Below are 17,169 nucleotides of genomic sequence, written 5' to 3' on the forward strand. Positions count from 1 at the left end.
GGACATAGCTTAGCAGTTAAATGCAAGCACTCTAGAGCTAACCGGGCTGGGTTCAAATCCATCTCACGACTTACGAATGACTGTGTATCAGTTACTTAATCTCTCTGTGCTCACTTTCATCTGTAAAGTGGGTTATAGTCAGGATTAAATCTATCATGTGTAAAACCATCAGTGTCTGGATGTAATTAGTGGTGTACTGATGTTATCTGCTATTATTCTTATCATCGCTACCTGTACAGGAAATGCAGGAATTACTAGATCTGCCAAAAGAAGCCAATAGAGGTCAAAAGACAACACTCAAATGACAGCTCCTACCCATTGCGGGGGTTTGCGATGGCCGAATGCGTTCCCACACACCATCCCCTCTAGGCCTCCCAACGTGATGTGGGTGTTATCTTCACTCAAGTTTTATACAAGGGGAAACTGAGGCTCAGAGAGGCTACTGCAGAACTAAGACATGAAGCCACATCTCTTAACATCAGGCTCAGGGCTTTTCCCCCAGGGCTCTCGAGTCAGAGGGTGCTACGAACAGGCACCTACCCAGTCTACAATGAGGATCTTGCTAGCCTTGCTCTGCTGTTGCAGCTGCCGGCAGGCGATGGCCACTGAGTTGAAGAAGCAGAAGCCCCTGGAAGGAGAGACGGCTCCTGCCAGCCCATTCTCCCCACATGCCCTCACCTCCCCAGGCCCGTGGGTTGGCCCAGCCTGAGAAAGCTCAGGGAAGAAGAAAGAATGTCCCTAAAGGAAGTTCCTGGGGGCTTGCCCCCCACCTCATTCCACCCAGGTCTTCCCCTAGCCTCACATGGCTGTTGAATGATCTGCATGGTGTCCTGGGGGCCGCACCACAGCGAAACCATTCTGGAAAAAGAAAGAATGCTTGTCAATCAACAGACAGCTCTCTCCCACAGCTGCATGAACATACCCCAACAGTTTGAATCTCAGCCTGGTCCCCAGAGCCCTCAATTTCCCCTCGAAAACCCTGTGGCAATTTCTAAGATGAACGCAATGCCTGGGGTTCTGGGACTAGATTCCCCACTACCCCACTCTGCTGCCTCCTTTGTGGTGTGCTCACCTTCAACCCAAACCTCCTACCTTCAGCTCACGAGAAGCCACTTTGAAGGCGAGGTCAGTGACACTGCCAGCGGCCCAGCGGGCTGCATTGGAGGAATGCAGCTCATTCCAGATGGTGTCAGTGTCCACCTGCGGGAGCCAGAGTCAGGGCCCGCATCATCCAAGGCTTCACACAGGAGCCAGGGCCCAAGGGGGCGGTCCCCACCCCACGGCCAGGACCCCAGGGGCAGGGAGCTGGGCAGACAGTGCTGCCTCCCCAGTGCCCCACCGCCCAAAGGCAAGGCCTCCTGTGTCCCCCAATCCCAGCATGACTTTTTCCCAGCTTAAGTCCCAGCACCAGCCCATTATCTGGCCAGCACTCTGCTGGCAGCATCACGCCTGCCTCCCCGGCCAGGGGAGGGGGCATGGCGTTACCTCGGCGGGACTTGGGGTTTGGGCCGGGAGGGGGTTTTAAGCCCCAGCTGACTCTGCTCAGGCCCTGCGGGACGGTCGGAGCTGGAGGGGCCGTCTGCACCACTGTCTTCCACTCAGGGCCCCTAGCCCAGGCTGGGAGGCCCCCCAAACCCAGTCCCTGGGCCTCAAGGCTAGGGAGGGGCCGGGGGGCATGATGGGGAGATGGGAAGGGCGAGGCAGACCAAGAGAGGCGAGGAAGGCAGAGAGAGTCGCAAGAGGCTGGAGAAAGAGAGAGAGAGGGAAAGACAGAGAGGGAGAGGAGGGAGGAGAAAACAGAAGCAACAACAGTTGGAAAAACCAGAAAGTGGCAAGAAATGGGAAGTTGTGAATAGGGCACTGACTGCCTCCCAAAGTCCCCCACCAGCTACAGCTCCCACTTTCCCTCCAGAATGCGGCCTCCATCCCCTGCCTCTACACACCTTGCTTGAGAAACTACTGCAGAGATAGTGTTAGGCGAGGAGAGCTGAGCCAGAGGGGGCGGGAAGCTCCCTTCACAAAGGGGTGAGGACTGAGGAAGCAAAGCTCATGAGTTTGGGGCTGTGTCCCGGAGTAGGGAAGTGCTGGGATCGCCAAGGACACTGGAAGCACCACCGCGACGTCACGCCAGGCAGCCCAAGGTCTGGGGACCAGGCTGAGGTACCCCACTTCAGAGCAGACAGAGCAGCCTGGCGGCCAGTGCCCAATCATGGGGGTCTCTGAAGGGAGAGATGATCCTAAGCCCCAGCCTTGGCCCTGCTCCTGAAACCTCACTCAACATCTACCAGACACCTTCTAGGGGCGAGGCTTAGGCTGGGCTCCGCATTCGGGGGACACTGTGGGTCCGAGACACGCCTGTCCGAAAGGAGCTTCCTGCTGCAGAGGGCACCTCAGGAAGTCCCTGGCCCACCCTGTCTGGCAGAACCACAACAAGCAGAGGTTCTGCAGGGGTTGGGCCTGGGAGAACCACAGGGAGGAGAGCTGAGAGCCCTGGCAATGCCCCCTGAGACCCTTGGGCACACTTACCCCAACCCCACCACAGGGCAGCATCACAAACATCCGCTGTGCCAGGAGCCCTGCGAGGAGAGGCCCAGCCCGCGTCAGCGTGAATACTCTCAGCCTTTGGCCCAATAGGGAGCAGGGAACCCAGATAGCAGGGCTGGGTGAGTATTGGGGGAGAGAAATATGGAAGGGAGAGGTGGAGGTGGGCTGCGGAGGGGCTCGGCAGCAAGCTGGAGTAGGGACGTCCAGGGAGTGGGAGGAGGCCAGCTGGGCGGGCAGAGCCAAGACAGGAGTGCATGGGAGCTGGGTGAGGTGAGCGCGCACGGGGAGACAGGGCCACTAGGCCCTTACCTGCCAGCTTCCCGTTGTCCAGTTTGAGGCGGCTGAGCGGGTTGGTGCCGTAGAGGAGCACGTGCCGCTCAGAGTGGACCGACTGCAGCTCCTCCAGGGAGGCCTTCCGGCCTCGGAGACACTGAAAAGGGGACCACAGAGCTCTGAACCCATGCTCGCCCCTTCCCTCCCGTCACCACCAGCCCGTGTGCCCCTCATCTCTCACGGGCCTCAGGGCCCCCCACCCCTCCCCTCCCATGACTCCTCCCTCCACCCACTCCTCGGGCCCCACCGGCACCTCCTCACCTCACACTGGCTCCGGAGCCCCCGCTCCTGCAGCCGGGACCAGATGCTCTGGATGCGGCCGGCGTGCTCCGGGTGCCTGCTGTTGTCACCGCAGGAGCACTGGTGCTTCAGCATGACCGAGTCATAGATCAGCCCTGCGGGAGCAAGGGTCAGAGCGGGGACCCAGGGAGTCCTCACGCCCCATGGCCTTGGCTGTAGAGAAAATGCCAGCACCGCCACAGCAGGCACCGACACGGAGCCGGGCAGGCACACACCCCTCACACCCACACAGGCCTGCATTTCATCCTGCCCCCTGCCCCAGCCCCAGCCCCTCACACCTGTCCACACACGCCCAGACACTTGCCCAGGTGGCGGCAGCCAACACACCGACACAGCTCCAGCCAACACGGCTGCCACAGAGCCATGGCCTTCCCACATGCGGACACAACTGCTGGGTGGCCCAGCACTCGAGGGCCCAGCATCAGGCACTCAAGTGCTCAGAGCAAAGCATGAAGTCGAGGTCTAAAGTACAGCATCTCACATGGGTGTCATGAACCCAGAGAGGTTACCAAGGGGGGTTGGGAGGGGAAATAATTCCTAGGAAACCCCAAAACCGGGAGCTAAGAAGCCCACAATGACACTGGACCATGTGATAAGACAAATCCAGCTTTGGAGAAGTGACTATTTCAGTCTGACCCATGGGAAGTCTTCAGAGGAGGGACCTGTGCATTGCGGGTGGGAGGGTCAATTTCTGTGCGTCTAGGACACCAACGACCCTCAAAATGCTCACACCATGTGACCCAGGAATGCTACTCCTTTAGAGTGAACCTTGGGAAATAATCCCAAGCATGAGGAAAGATTTATGCATAAGGAAATTCAAATAAACTGTAATCTAAATGTCTAACTGGTAAGGAATCCCTCAGTAAAAATAAAATACAACGATGAAATACTATGAGACTCTCAGTTTCAAAGACTAATTATGCCAAGAAGCATTCATAATATGTTAACTAAGTAGGATACAAAACGTAGTTCATGTGTTCATGGCATCTGCACATGTACATATGGCCAGAACAAAGCCTGGACTGAAATACAGCAGAATTTCAGAGGCGTTACTTCTGGGTGGTGGGATACTGGTTGGTGATTTCTCTTTTCTTCTTAGGTTTTTCTGTACTCTTCAAAATGTCTAAAATACTTCTGAGCTCTTTTTACAAGCAGAGCAAACAATAAAAAATATCATTTTTAAAAGGTCTGAGTGCATTGGCAGGAGACTGGAATTCTTATCCTGGCTTGACTACCACTTGCTATTTGACCACAGGCTTTGTCACCTTAGATTTCCTGAGCCTTGGTCTTCAAAGGGGAAACGCAATAACCAGCTGTTCCATGTGCTCCATGGGTACTGCGTGGGCCTAACAAGGCTAAGCGCTCTGTGGCCTCTAAAAACGTCCCAAGTGACACCACGACACCCACATGGACTCGTGCAGCTGAGCCCCTCCCTCCACCTGCCACCCTCCTCCTGGTCTCACCTGTGGTGAAGGGCAGGGTCCTGGCAGGGGTCTCTGAGCTGGAGAGGACTCGGGCCTGGCTGGCAGGTTCCGGGGCTGACAGTGAGGCAGGTGCGGCTGGGGAAGACTGAGCCCGGGACAGAGGCCGGTGCCCACCCTGAGCCAGAGGAAGCAGCACAGTGTCCCCGGTGCTGCCCCGGGGGAGCCGCCCAGCCAGTCGCTGCTGTTCCCAGAGCAACACCTGGGGGAAAGATGAGGCCTTGGTCTCCAGTGCCTCAGGGTCCTGCTCCCTCTACTTCTGCCTGAGATCTCGGGAACTGCCAAGCAGGCCCCTTTCCTAGAGCGATTCCGGGATAAACCTAGACCTGCTGTCCAGTGGGGCTCTGGCCTTTGACTCTCTAAGCCCCCTGACCCCTGCAGCCCCCTGAAAGGCTTGCACCCCAGACTAACCACTCATTCCATCAGAGCTCCCCGGGCCCTTGGGACTCCAAAGCCAGGAACCAGGGGAGGGGCACTGGATCTTGCGCTGACCAGGATGTCCTCATCTCCTGGACTGTGTAACTGCTCAAGAACATGTATGTGGCCTGTCATCATGTGTTACGGATTGAATTATGTTCCCCACCCTCAAATTTATATGCTGAAGTCCCAACCCCCAGTACCTCTAAACATGACCTTATTCAGAGATAGGGTCTTCACAAACAGAAGTAATCAAATTAAAATGAGGTCGTTAGGGTGGGCCTTAACCCAGTATGACTGTTGTCCTTCTAGGAAGAGGAAATCTGAACAGACACACACAGAGGGAAACCACGTGAAGCCACAGGAAGAAGACGACCATCCACAAGCCAAGGAGAGAGACCTGGAACAGCCCCTGCCCTCACACTCACAGCCACCAGAAGGAATCAACTCTACCAACACCTCCATTTCGACTTCCAGCCTCCAGAACTGTGAGACGGTAAATGCCTGCTGTTTAAGGCACCCAGCCTATAGCACATATCCCAACAGTTCTGGCAAGCTAATGCACTGGGTCCTGATTCCCACAGTGAGAGCATTCTGCTGGACATGCTGGAGCCTGGCTCCATTCCACCTCTGGCCCTAGCCACCTTTCTGGAAAGAGGGAGACATACCAGGGCAAGAGTGTGTGTGGCTCCAGGAAAGGCCAGACTCCCTGCTGGAAAAGGGACATGCTTCACCTGAGACTGGCAAGCTGTTGTGTGTATGTGTGTATATGGGTGTGTGAATGTGCATACGTGTGTGTGTGTGTGTGTGTGCCTACACCTTGGTGTGGGTCCAGCACCCAGGATCTTATAGGACAACCATGGGTCCTAGAGCTGCGTCTTGCACTAATGTCGTATCTCCCTCCCTTCCCCATCTTATGCCAGGTGCCAGAGTCTTCTGAGGACGCTTTCTGAGGGGCAGGTGGGGACTGCCATACCTGGGGGTGCTGCTGGAGAGGAGCAGGGCCTCTGGCCTCAGGCTGCCCATGGCTCAGCTCCCTGTGCTCCAGGCCATCGTCTACCACCTGGCCCGGTCCCCCACCATCTGTCTCCAGGTCTTCAGCCGAAGGTATCTGCCGCAGCCGGGGCTTCTCACTCGGTTTGGCTGACCTCTGGGGAGGGGAGACCCCTGGCTGAGAAGCCATGGTGGAGCGAGGGGCATGGGGTGGGAGGTAGTGCGCTGGGCCAGGCAGCAATCATCTTGCTAGGACTCCAGCTGCCATGCAGCTCTGGGCTCCCAGAAGTCACATCCCCTTCTTTTGTCCTGCAGGTCCCTGCCCTTTCTAAGTACCCCTCTTCTTTCAGCCCCTAAGGTCCCAGTTAAGCACCCCCTCAACACCTCCACTACCCAATTCCTCTCACCTTGATCACCTGGACGTGAGTTTTGAGCTGCTCCAGGCGGGGCTGCATGGGGCCCGGCGGTGGGGGAGCGGTGGCACTGGGGGGCAGGGGCTCTGAGCGAGTCCGGCTCAGTGGCCAGTGGAGACCTGACCCGGAGAGCCGCTCGGTGGTCATTAAGGACTGGGCAAAGTGGAAGGGCAAGGGCCCAAGCCCGGGCACTGGAAAGAATCGGGGGGTGGAGTAAGGAGGGAACCACAGGGAGCAATGGAAGGAAGTGAGGGTACAGGGTGGGGAGCCAGGGTGCAGCAGGGCGATGCGCAGGACAGGGGGACAGAGATGGGGACGAAGGATGGGCCCATCCCAAGCTTGGCCCTTAGCAGGATGCAGGGACCCAGCCCCTTCTCTAGAGAAGCAGCAGACTCACCAGTCAGCAGCGGGGCATGAGAGCCTGAGGGGTCCAGGAGGAGAATGGGCTGCAGGCGAGAGGGCAAAGTGCCCCCAGCCTCGGGCTCCAGGCCATGGGGCAGGAAGAGGGGAGTGTGGGGGCTCCCCAGGATCGGCCCCCGAGGGCCCAGAGTCGGATGGGTCCTGCGGTCACTGTCAGCCTGGGGGAGAGGGGGGAGAAGTCATGGGGAAGAAGATGCCAGCAGAGAACAATGAAGGTGTTGGGGTGAGGCAGCAGGAAAAGGGAGTGAAAGAAGCTGGGGGGGCTTGGAGTGGGGGTGGGCACCCCAGCCACTCACCCTGGCAGGGGCGGGCAGCCCCAGCGTGATTGCGGGCAGCAAGGACACTGTCGGCAAGGCGAACGGGGCCAGAGAAGTCTCCTGCAGCCGCAGCCGCTGGCCCAAGAGCGCCTGCCATAGGGAGCAGGGCGAGGGTCACCGGTCCCAGACCTCTACCCCAGCGCACCTTCCCCAGAACACCCAGGAGGCTCTGGCAGGGGCTGCCCAGACCCTGCAGCCCCAGCCCGGGTAGGGCCGCTTGCTGGAAGAAGGCTGAGCCTCAGAACTGCCCCAGGAGAGCCCAGTCTCAGCAAGGCCTTACCTCCGAGCCCAGGATGGGATTGGGGCCGTGCTCGCTGTCATTGGGGGAGCTGCACCCTGACGCAGGCGTGCTGCTACTACTTGGGGAGGAGTCTGAGGGTTGGGGAGAGAGGGAAGTGCAGTCAGAGGCCAGGGTGGGCAGAAGGGTACAGCCAGGCCACCAGGTGCAGGAGACCCAGGAGCAGCCCCTTCCTTAACGGGCACCTTTGCTTCCTGCTTTCCTTTTTTTTCTTTTTTCTTTTTCTTTTTCTTTTTTTTTTTTTGAGACGGAGTCTTGCTCTGTTTCCCAGGCTGGAGTGCAATGGCACGATCCCGGCTCACTGCAATCTCCACCTCCTGGGTTCAAGCGATTCTCCTGGCTCAGCCTACCAAGTAGCTGGGACTACAGGCATGCACCACCATGCCCGGCTAATTTTTGTATTTTTAGTAGAGACAGGGTTTCACCATGTTGGCCAGGTTGGTCTCAAACTCCTAACCTCAGGTAATCAACCTGCCTCGGCCTCCCAAAGTGCTGGGATTATAGGCGTGAGCCACCGCGCCTGGCCTCCTGCTTTCTTCCCATAAGAGCAGGAAGAAGGCAGGCCACCTTTGGCCTACAGAACCTCTGCACAATTTTTTGAAGGGTGTCTCCTTTTCTGGGAGATGTCACCTTAGCTGACAGAGCAGGGACTGGGTTTCAGCCCCAACTCCCGTGCTTCGGCAAGTGTGTGGGACACCCCCATACAACCATGCATGGCAGTCCTAAGGAGGGGACCCCTGTCTAGGTGGGGCCTGACCCAAAGGGACAAGACCAGCCAGGTTTGAGGATGGCAACTGCACCCGCTCAGCCGGCCCTCACCTCCGAGGGTCTCTGCAGGCCGCCGCCGGAGGCTGGGGGGCGCACTCTCCTTTCGGAGCAGTGGATTCTTCCTCCGCTCCAGGGACTTCTTGGGCTTATAGCGCAGCTTCAGGTTGGGCTCAGAGACTGCAGGGAGCACCAGCGTCACTCAGGTCCCCCCAACCCTTCTTTTTTCCACCCTTTAGTCCCTCAGTCCCAGTCATCTCTATCAGTCAAGGAAAGAGAAGGCAGAACCAGAAAGAAGATCCTAGCCTACCGACGATTCCCTGGCCTGGCCCAGTCCAGCCCGCCCACCCCTGCACACTCCTCCCCTACGTCCAAGGCCCTTCCCCCTTCCTTTGCCTGGAAGGTCCCACCTGTTTGTCCAGCTCACCTGTCTTGCGCAGAGGGAAGTGTTCTGGGGGGTCACTGGGCAGGCTGGGAACAGGAGGCAAAAAGCTGCTGAGCATGGAGCGGGCGGCTCCTTCCGTCTCCAGGGGCTCCAGGGTTCTACAAAATGAGTGCCGAGGCTGCTTCAGAGCGGTGGGGACACTGCACAGGCACCACCCTGAGCACCAGCCCTGGAACCTGTGGGGCTGGGCAAGGTGGGGCTGGTAGGAATGGGGACCATCTCCAGGTGGCAGCAGTGGGCCACCTGTCCTCTCCAGCAGCTACAGTGCAGAGCTCTGACCTAGGCATAGAAGCCAGGTGCTTGGTGCGTAGGTGAAGAGCCCACTGGGGGCTCTGTCACCTGCACTAGGAACCTGCTCTGGGAACCAGGACATTTTTGTGCTCAGGGAAAATATGAAGAGAGAAGGGGCTCATGTGCAAGAAAAAAGCCAGTAGGGTGTGTGTGTGTGTGTGTGTGAAGGGCCTCGGGTGGGGTGGGAGTGGGGAGAGAATTTAAAGAGAGAAGAGGGCACGTATCAGTTGAGAGAGGGGCTTGGGGGCATTGTGTTGAGAAGAAGGTTAAGGACTGGCTGTGGCAGCTGGGGAGGAAGGAGGCGTGTGTGTGTGTTCGTGGCTAACACGGGGGTGGGGGTTGGGCTCAGAGACTGCAGGGAGCACCAGCTGCATGTGGGGTCAGGAGGGCAGGTGAGGAGGGTGTTACCTGTAGGGAATGCCAGGGCTGTTGGAATGGACTGTTCTCTCTAGGGCCGCCTGCTGTTTTTTCAGAATCACCTCCGCCAGCTTCTGCTTGACCACGCTGCTGGCTACAGCACCTGTAGGGGCACAGTCACGAAGCAGCTGGAGGTGGGTGGACAGGCAGCCTCATGACACTCCCTGGCCACTGCCCTGTCCCCATCCTCAGTAGGAGGCGTCCCAGGGACTCCCCGGGCAAGAGCCAAGCCTGAGGTCCTACCCCTCCCTGAAGCCTCCAGACACTCCCCACCCGACCCCACATCCCACACACATTCACAGGCAGAGCCCAGGCAAGCAGAGGGAAAGCCTCGGCTCAGCTGGCTGCGCCCCTCCCACCTCACCCCTCACAAGCTACAGAGGCAGCCACAGGCACCCGGCTGGTGGGGCTGGGCTGGGCTGGGCTGGGGCGGCCTCCTCCTTACTTCGCTTGCTCTTGTCCTTGTGGAGAAGCTGCCGTAACTCTTGTTCCTGCGGTCCCACCTGCAACTCGGGCATCGGTGTGTCCATGGAGAGCTGTGGGCAGGGCCGGCAGCCCAGAAAGGGACAAGAAGTTGAGGACTGAGACTGGGGTCTAGGGAGGCTGAAGGCGGGGAGGCTGGGGACCAAGCTCAAGGTGGCCCCACATGCAGGGAGCTCCATCTTTACCCTCATGGGCTCCACCGAGCGCTGCTGCTGCAGGCCTGCTAGGAAGAGGTGGTGGTGCAGGCGCTGGGGACGCTGCAGGGCCAGTAATGTGGGCTCTGGTGGGGGCTCCACTGGGGGCCGCTGGCCCACCCGCAGGTCCATGGGCTGGGGCTGAGGGCCTGGTGTGTCTGCACAGGGCCTGGGGCAGCCTGGGGACAGAGAGAGGGAGCAGGGTGAGCTGGAAAGTTTCTCCTCAGGGGCATGACTACAGCCTGGTCCTCCCTCAGCCTCCCTCAGGCTCACTTGACAATGGCAAAACACTCTCATGGGGGTTTCTCCTCACTTAATCCTGTCATGGTCCTGCAAGGTAGGTGTTATCAATTCCATTTTACTGGTGAGAAAAAAGTCACTGAACTGAACACGGTTACACTGTATCGCTGGTGGTGTTGGAATGGAGCCTTCCGACTTCACCACAGTGCTCTTCCACTAAACATGATCCTCCCTGGGCCTGGGGCTGAGGGCTCCGGTGATCTATGATGGGACATTCTTGGCCCTGCCTTCTCCCTCCCTTCATTCCTCCCTGGAATCAGCGGATTTGCCCAGCTGCCCTTTAATGAGTTGGGCTCAAAGGAAGCAATCAGGCAGGCAAACAGGCCCACTTTGTTCCGCCTCCAGCCCCAAGCCTCACAGGCCCTCTGGGTCGCCACCCTCCCATGCTCTATCCCCAGTCATGAGATAAAGTGATGCCTCAAGCCGACAGCCAGCCCTGACCAGCCATGTTGGGCCTGCAAAACCCTGTGCCCAGGGTAGGTTCCTCAGCTCACAGGGCCCATGTGCCCTTGGGCCTGCTCCTGGGTGCCTCCACGGCAGCTCTGGGCCTGGCATGGTCAGGATGGCAGGCACGGCTGCCTCTTCTCAAGAATCCTCTGCACCCATGTTAGAAGTACCCTTCCAAGGCTGTGGGTGCAGGGGCTATTTATAACTAGCCACCAGACTAGGGTCCATGCCAGCATAGCCAGCTGGACCAGGCTGGGCTGAGCAGCCAGAGAGGCTGAGACACTGGGAGATGGAGCTGTTGCATCGGGCTTATCCTGGAGAAGGGGAAGTGGGTGGGGTGGGAGCAGGCCGGCCCCATGGCGGGGCACACAAGTGGAGAAGCCTTCCTGGAGAGGTCTCCTTCAGCAATTCCAAAGCTGGGCATCTCCCAGTGGGGCAGCCACAGACTGTCCTCAGGGATTGGGGCTGAGGAGGGCTGGAAAGGCCGGTGGCAAAGCACCAGTCCAGGAGTCAGAAATCATAGCCTCCAGGCCCAAGCCAGCCACTCCTAACCACAATCTTTACATCTACAGCACTTGCGAGTGAACATGTACAAAACCCTCTCACCTCATCAACCCACTGGCCCTGGGGGTAGTCATTACTATCTCGTTATTCTAAATAAGGATAAGGGAACTGAGTCTCGGAGGTGAAGGGCCCTGTCCAAAGTCACCCAGCTAGGGGCAGAGCTAGCATGGGTTCTGGTCCTACCAAGGCAGGTACTCCAGTTTTCCACCAACTTTCAGTAATTCACCTCCCCTCAAGGGGCTTTCTCACTAAGCCAAGAACAGGGGTTTGCAGTAGGCTGTCATGAAAGGACATTCACTCTAACATTCCCTGACTGTGACACGAACACAAGACAGGAGCCCAGCAAGGAGGTGCCCGCCATGCCCCCCGAATATCAAGAGGCCCAGAGGGACGGTGATGGCTATGCACCCAGATGCTGCCCGCAGTAGAAAATGCACAGCTTTGATGCTCCACCCCTTGTTCACGGTGCCTCTCAAGAAATCCGGATTCTCATTTGGGTTGAGTCTGGGTTTCGAATACGAAAACACTCCTGCCCCAGGAAGGGTTTCAGTCCTTCCATGTTCTGTGTCCTGGTTTCCCGGGATGACTCCCCTGATTATGCAAGAGGGGCCTGGGGGAACCTCAGGTTCGGTTTGCCACCTGAACCGAAGACCAGTGGCTTCAGCCACACACGGATTATGAGCAGCCCCCAGCAGCGGCCCTTCCCCTCAAACTCTGCATGGCCACTGCCTCCACAGCAGAAGGGAATACAGGATGGGCTCTGCCTGGAGCCCTGGAAATACTTTTTGGTATTTGCTGTAGCACTCCTGAGGCTCCAGAGTCTGGTCCTAACTTGGCTTCTCTCAACTTGGTCTGCATCTGAACATGAACCCTCCACCTTGGCCATCAGCTTCCACCTGTCACAAATCCACATCTCTTCTGTTCTCTGACCTTTTGTTCACAATGTCCCCCTGCCTGTGCTGTCCTCATCCCTACATTCTACTTTTCCAAATCCTACTCTCTGCTCAAAGCTCAGCTGGAGTCCTCCCTCATCCCTGGACCCAGCCAGCGTCTAGCACCCCTCCCTCTTTTGGACTCCAATCATGTGGCCGTTCCATACCAGCATCAGGGATCTGTGGGCAGGCACCATGTCTGAGTTAAGCTCCATAGGGCGGGGACTTGGTTTCATGCATTGCTTATTATTCCTAGCACCTAGAATAGTACCTACCACATGACAGGCACTCCACAAACATAGAATCAATGAATAAATCGGTGTCTCTCCTAAAATGTCGAGGAAAGTACCCTGGCACAGAGACAGAGCTCATTAATGATTCTTGAACAAACAGATAAACTCATGAATCAGTGTCCTCTCATTGGGCGCTGGTCACATTACTGCATTCTACTATTTTTTTTTCTCTTTGTATTTGTGTTTGCTTCCTCCCTAACCTGCCTGTTAGCTTTTCAACAGCCAGGACTAAAGCAAGGAGGATACCTGGACTCCATTTCTCCCTGCTATATGGAATTACTAGGCATCAGGCTGTGTATCTTGCACTCAGTAGGCCCTCAGTTGCTATTGGCTGCACTGAAGGAAGGGCAGACGGCGTCTAGTCCAGACCTGGCCCTATGGGCATGTCCTAAACCAAAGCAGCAGCAGGGAAGTCCAGTCCTTCCCCAGGGCAGACTAGCAGCAGAGAAGGCTCGGGCCAGCAGAGGGAAGAGGTGCAGACGGTGAGAGAACACTTCCCCTCCAGCAGAGCAAGGGCTCTGCAAGGGCTGCCGTGCCCACCTTGCAGGGCCGGTGTGAGAACCGAATGAGCCCACACACAAGAACACACCTTGCCTGGTGCCTGACATGGGGCAGGGATCTCAGTATAAATATTAGCTTCTTACTTTCCTTCCTGTTTCACTGCTCCCAGCAAGAACAAGAAGGGCATCCTGTGTTTCCTTTTCCTGTTGTGTTTCCTAGCACTGCGCCCAGCCAGCATCCAGAGCTGCCTCTCTTACCCCGGCTCCTCGCCCCTCCCTGGAGCCCCCACCTCCTGGCTCTCTGGCAGACCAGGCAGCGATCCTGCTTCTCCAACCCCTCAGCTTCTCGCCTTCTTACAGCCTTTCCACCCCTCATCTTCCATTTCCTACCATGGGCTCCCCTGGGCTTGACTCTTACCTGTGCCAGTGGGGCTGCGATAGTGGGCACCCGGGCTCACCTGGGTCCCATCTGTAGAGAGAAGAGAGACGGAGTGAAAGAGCTGCAGGGAGGGGTGAGGAGAGGGAGCAGGAAGGAAAGAGGGTCAAGCCAGGCCTGCTCCCTGCCACTCCAAGCTTGAGCACGCCAAAGCCTGGGACCTCCACCAGAAGTTAATCAAAACGAGAAGACCCTACCCCATTCGACTTCTCCAATCCCCCTGCTGGCAAAAAGGGCTCCCAGCTCCCTCTTCCTCAAGTCACTCACTCTAAATGACTTGAGCTCAGACAGAACAAGAACCTAAGGAGGCCTCAGGTCACCCAGCAATGCCCTTAGCCCTCCCTCCTTCCCTGGGCAGCCAAACCAGGCTCCCGTCGCCCGAGGGAAAGAAGAGGGGCGAGAGGTGAGGTGGGGCCAGAGGTGGGAGAGCCCGGCTAGGGGGACGGCCGTGGGGACAGGAGGAGATGGGCAGGAACAGGCCTGGAGAGAGGGAACCTGGCCTGCTCAGAGCCTCCCAAGTGGGAGTGAAAGGAGCAGGAGGGGACACAGAGGTTTCCAGAGTGGGGGAGGGACTGGGTCACGGCCCGGAGGTCAAGTCAGATCTGGTGGGAACTGTGAAGTGGTAAGGGCAGGAGTGCACAGCCTAAGGACCCCGTAGTGCAGACCCTTTTCCTCACACTGCCCCATCCTATGTCCTGCTGCCTCTGTTTCCTCAGAGAAGGGACCTACTCAGCCTCTTTCCCAGATTATCTGAGACAGAAATCTTTTCTTTGGGAAATGACTACCTCTCTCAGGCTCCTAAGCCCAACAAGAAAACCTATAGCTGGTCAGATTTTCTGGTCAGCAGCAGAAGGCCCCCAGGGGACGTGGAGGCCGGCTGGGGTTGGAGAAGACAGAGATGAGTCCTGAGGCCACCTGTCCAAGACAGACACCTTTCCTTTTTGCTGTCCAGTTCAGGATCAAGGGGACAGGAGGCCAGGAGACCCAGAGGCTGCCTGGAGGGGGTACTGGGTGGACACAGAAGCCCTCTGCTGGCCAGACTTGGGGCAAAAGGGGTATTTTTTGAGAAACTGCCAGGGTGCTCCTTTGGTTCTGTGTCACAGAGGCAGCCACAGTTCCTCTTCAGAGCTGAGAAATGAGAACTTCCTGCAGGCAGGCGCTGCTGGGGGAGGGGGCAGCCTGGGCACAGGGAGACTACCACCGACTGCCCTCAAAACATCCCACGCTTTGGGTGACAAAGTTCAGTCAGAAAATGCTGCTCGACCTATTTAAATTCTGCCCATCCTCTGAGGTCCAGCCCAAGTCCATCTCCTCGGGAAGCTCCCCGTGACCTCTCCCCTCCTCCTTTTCCACAGCACTCGCTCTGTGTCTACTACCTTGACACTTCATTTATCATGATCTCTGTGGTGCCCTGTGGAAGCCATGGCCGTCTGCACCAAACAGCTCACTGGGCACATGGCAGGATCTGTTAGTAACTGGCAAATCAAATACAATGACTCTCTCCTGACAACCTGCCTGAGACACAGCATGCATATTTCTCAAGGTGGTGGGCCTCAGAGGCAAACTCCCCTCCCCACGACATGGTAACCCCCAATCCCAGGCCTTCTTAGTACCTCTTCTTTCTTCTGCAGGACCTAGTCCTCCCAGAGGTTTCTGGACTGGGCTCCAGGGTGCACTCCCAGAGACTATGTCAGGCTGAGTCCCCTGCCTCCTGGGAATTCTGTCCCACCTCCCCAGTCCCTGCCCAGGGGCTGGTCAGAAGCATTCATGCTTGGGAGCAGAGCCAGGTTCTCTGCGCCTTGCTCCCCTGGTGACCACAGATTCTGGACACCATGCACTCTCTGGATAGGAGAAAAATGAATGACCCTGAACTCTGTGGTGTTGGCTACCAGGACCCAAAGGGATGTTTTGTGGTGATAATCCATAATATAAAGTCTGTCCAGAAAAGCTGTGTGCATGTGTGCGTGTATGTTGGCAATGGGGGCTGCTTCCAATAGCAACTCCTGGAAAAAGTTCTGCTTTTCCCCCGCTCCCTGGCCCTGTGCTGAGGGCCATCAAGTTCAGAAGAACCCAGAGCAACAGAGATAAGACCTGGGAACAGCTCTCTTTGTGTCCTACGGAGAGGAAAGGTATCTAATGGCACCCCGTTAGTAGCTGAACTGAAGCCAGAACATGAACATCCTGCATCCCAGTTCTGGCTTGAGTGTGGGGACCTCTTTTCCCATCACTGCCTCTCTCCAAGGGCTGTTACTACTAATTTGGGGTCAGCCTGAAAAAAAAAAAAAAAAAAGAGAAGTAAATGGACCCAAGGTACCAGGAATACTATCTAGCACTGGAACCTTCTCCACATGGCTCTCTGCCAGGTTGGAGAACTCTCCTTTTTGGAATCCTGGCTACTCTACCCTTTTCTATCTTCTTTGGAGGCAACTGCAGTCAGACTTAAGAAACAGTTTACTTGGCACTGGGGCACGTGGGCCAGCAAGTCACCTTCTTAAACCAGAACACCTGATTTTACCCAAAAACCTATGGAGCCCCTGTTCCAATGGGTGCACCCCAGCCCTCAGCAACCTCCAGAGTAGATACAAACATAATTCTAAGCACCTGGAACAAACTGACCTCCCTACTGCTCCTACCTTATTGCCTCAGGCTCCAGTCTTGGTCCTCCCTGCCCAGCAGGTATGACTTTGCCTCCTAGATCTGCACAAGGTGGATGAAAACCTGAGCCTTGCCGACCACCTGCTCTCCCAGGAGCTTCATGTCTTCAGTGGGACAGAAAGGAGCACTGCCACCTAGAATGCCCCCTCCCAATGCCTCCAGGGTCTTTTTTTGTTTGTTTTGAGCTACGGTCTTGTTCTGATGCCCAGGCTGGAGTACAGTGGTGTGAACAAGGCTCACTGCAGAGTTGACCTCCTGGGTTCAAGTGATTCTCCTGCCTCAGCCTCCCGAGTAGCTGGGGCTACAGTATGCACCACCATGCCTGGCTAAATTGTTTTGTTTTGGTTTGTTTTTTTGTAGAGACAAAGTCTTCCCCTGTTGCCCAGGCTGGTCTATATAACTCCTGGGCTCAAGCGATCCTCCTCGCTCACCTTCAATGTCTTTGTTGAGGCTGTTCCCACCACCCTGGACTCTTGATTAGCTGAAAAGGAAGCAGCAGCAAGAAGACCTAGGCCCCAGCAGCAAGAGGAAAGCAGGCAGTGGCAGGAGGCCATAGTCCTGGGTTCAGTGCTGACTCCCTTCCCACCCGAGGTTGCTGTCTCTGGTTCTCTTTCCCTGACATAGGCTGGAAAAAGCTTGAGTCTCCATGGTGCTGGCAGAGAAGATGAAGGCTGGTGGTGAAATAGCTTCAGGAAGATCCAAGAATAAATAAACAGGAGAAAGAACACTGTGGTTGCCAGGCATCCCTGACACAGGGTGGGGGCTGAGCACAGGGGGATCAGCTCCTTTTCCCGGCTTTAGAGATCATTCAGACCAACATTCTCATTTGATAGAGGAGGAAAGAGAAAGAAGGGGCGAGGTCACAGCCACCCAGCCAGCCAGTGGTCCAGCCAGGCCAGGCCAGACCAGTATAGGGGAAACCCAAAGGTCG

The 17,169-nt window shown here is 56.9% G+C and overlaps 1 protein-coding gene across 11 annotated transcripts in view; it reads right to left on the reverse strand.

Moving 5' to 3' along the window:
* Positions 1 to 17,169, reverse strand: part of HDAC7 (histone deacetylase 7) — a 38,879-nt gene that overhangs the window by 6,164 nt on the left and 15,546 nt on the right. For 3 of the 11 annotated variants that reach the window (XM_023231226.3, XM_023231227.1, XM_023231236.2), the window contains exons 2-19: positions 13,566 to 13,616; positions 10,103 to 10,290; positions 9,880 to 9,970; positions 9,426 to 9,537; positions 8,709 to 8,824; positions 8,336 to 8,461; positions 7,499 to 7,590; positions 7,198 to 7,308; positions 6,879 to 7,059; positions 6,476 to 6,672; positions 6,052 to 6,246; positions 4,641 to 4,860; positions 3,139 to 3,272; positions 2,854 to 2,974; positions 2,527 to 2,576; positions 1,093 to 1,200; positions 803 to 858; positions 541 to 628 (exon numbers count right to left, since the gene is read on the reverse strand). In XM_023231226.3, the coding sequence (XP_023086994.1) occupies positions 541 to 628; positions 803 to 858; positions 1,093 to 1,200; positions 2,527 to 2,576; positions 2,854 to 2,974; positions 3,139 to 3,272; positions 4,641 to 4,860; positions 6,052 to 6,246; positions 6,476 to 6,672; positions 6,879 to 7,059; positions 7,198 to 7,308; positions 7,499 to 7,590; positions 8,336 to 8,461; positions 8,709 to 8,824; positions 9,426 to 9,537; positions 9,880 to 9,970; positions 10,103 to 10,290; positions 13,566 to 13,616 (2,237 nt within the window). The remainder of the gene's footprint in view (positions 1 to 540; positions 629 to 802; positions 859 to 1,092; positions 1,201 to 2,526; positions 2,577 to 2,853; positions 2,975 to 3,138; positions 3,273 to 4,640; positions 4,861 to 6,051; positions 6,247 to 6,475; positions 6,673 to 6,878; positions 7,060 to 7,197; positions 7,309 to 7,498; positions 7,591 to 8,335; positions 8,462 to 8,708; positions 8,825 to 9,425; positions 9,538 to 9,879; positions 9,971 to 10,102; positions 10,291 to 13,565; positions 13,617 to 17,169) is intronic. The other 8 variants (XM_023231234.3, XM_023231232.3, XM_023231228.3 and 5 more) reach the window with 8 other exon arrangements.

Source organism: Piliocolobus tephrosceles, chromosome 10 (genome assembly GCF_002776525.5).
Source record: "Piliocolobus tephrosceles isolate RC106 chromosome 10, ASM277652v3, whole genome shotgun sequence".
In the NCBI taxonomy this organism is placed as follows: domain Eukaryota; kingdom Metazoa; phylum Chordata; class Mammalia; order Primates; family Cercopithecidae; genus Piliocolobus; species Piliocolobus tephrosceles.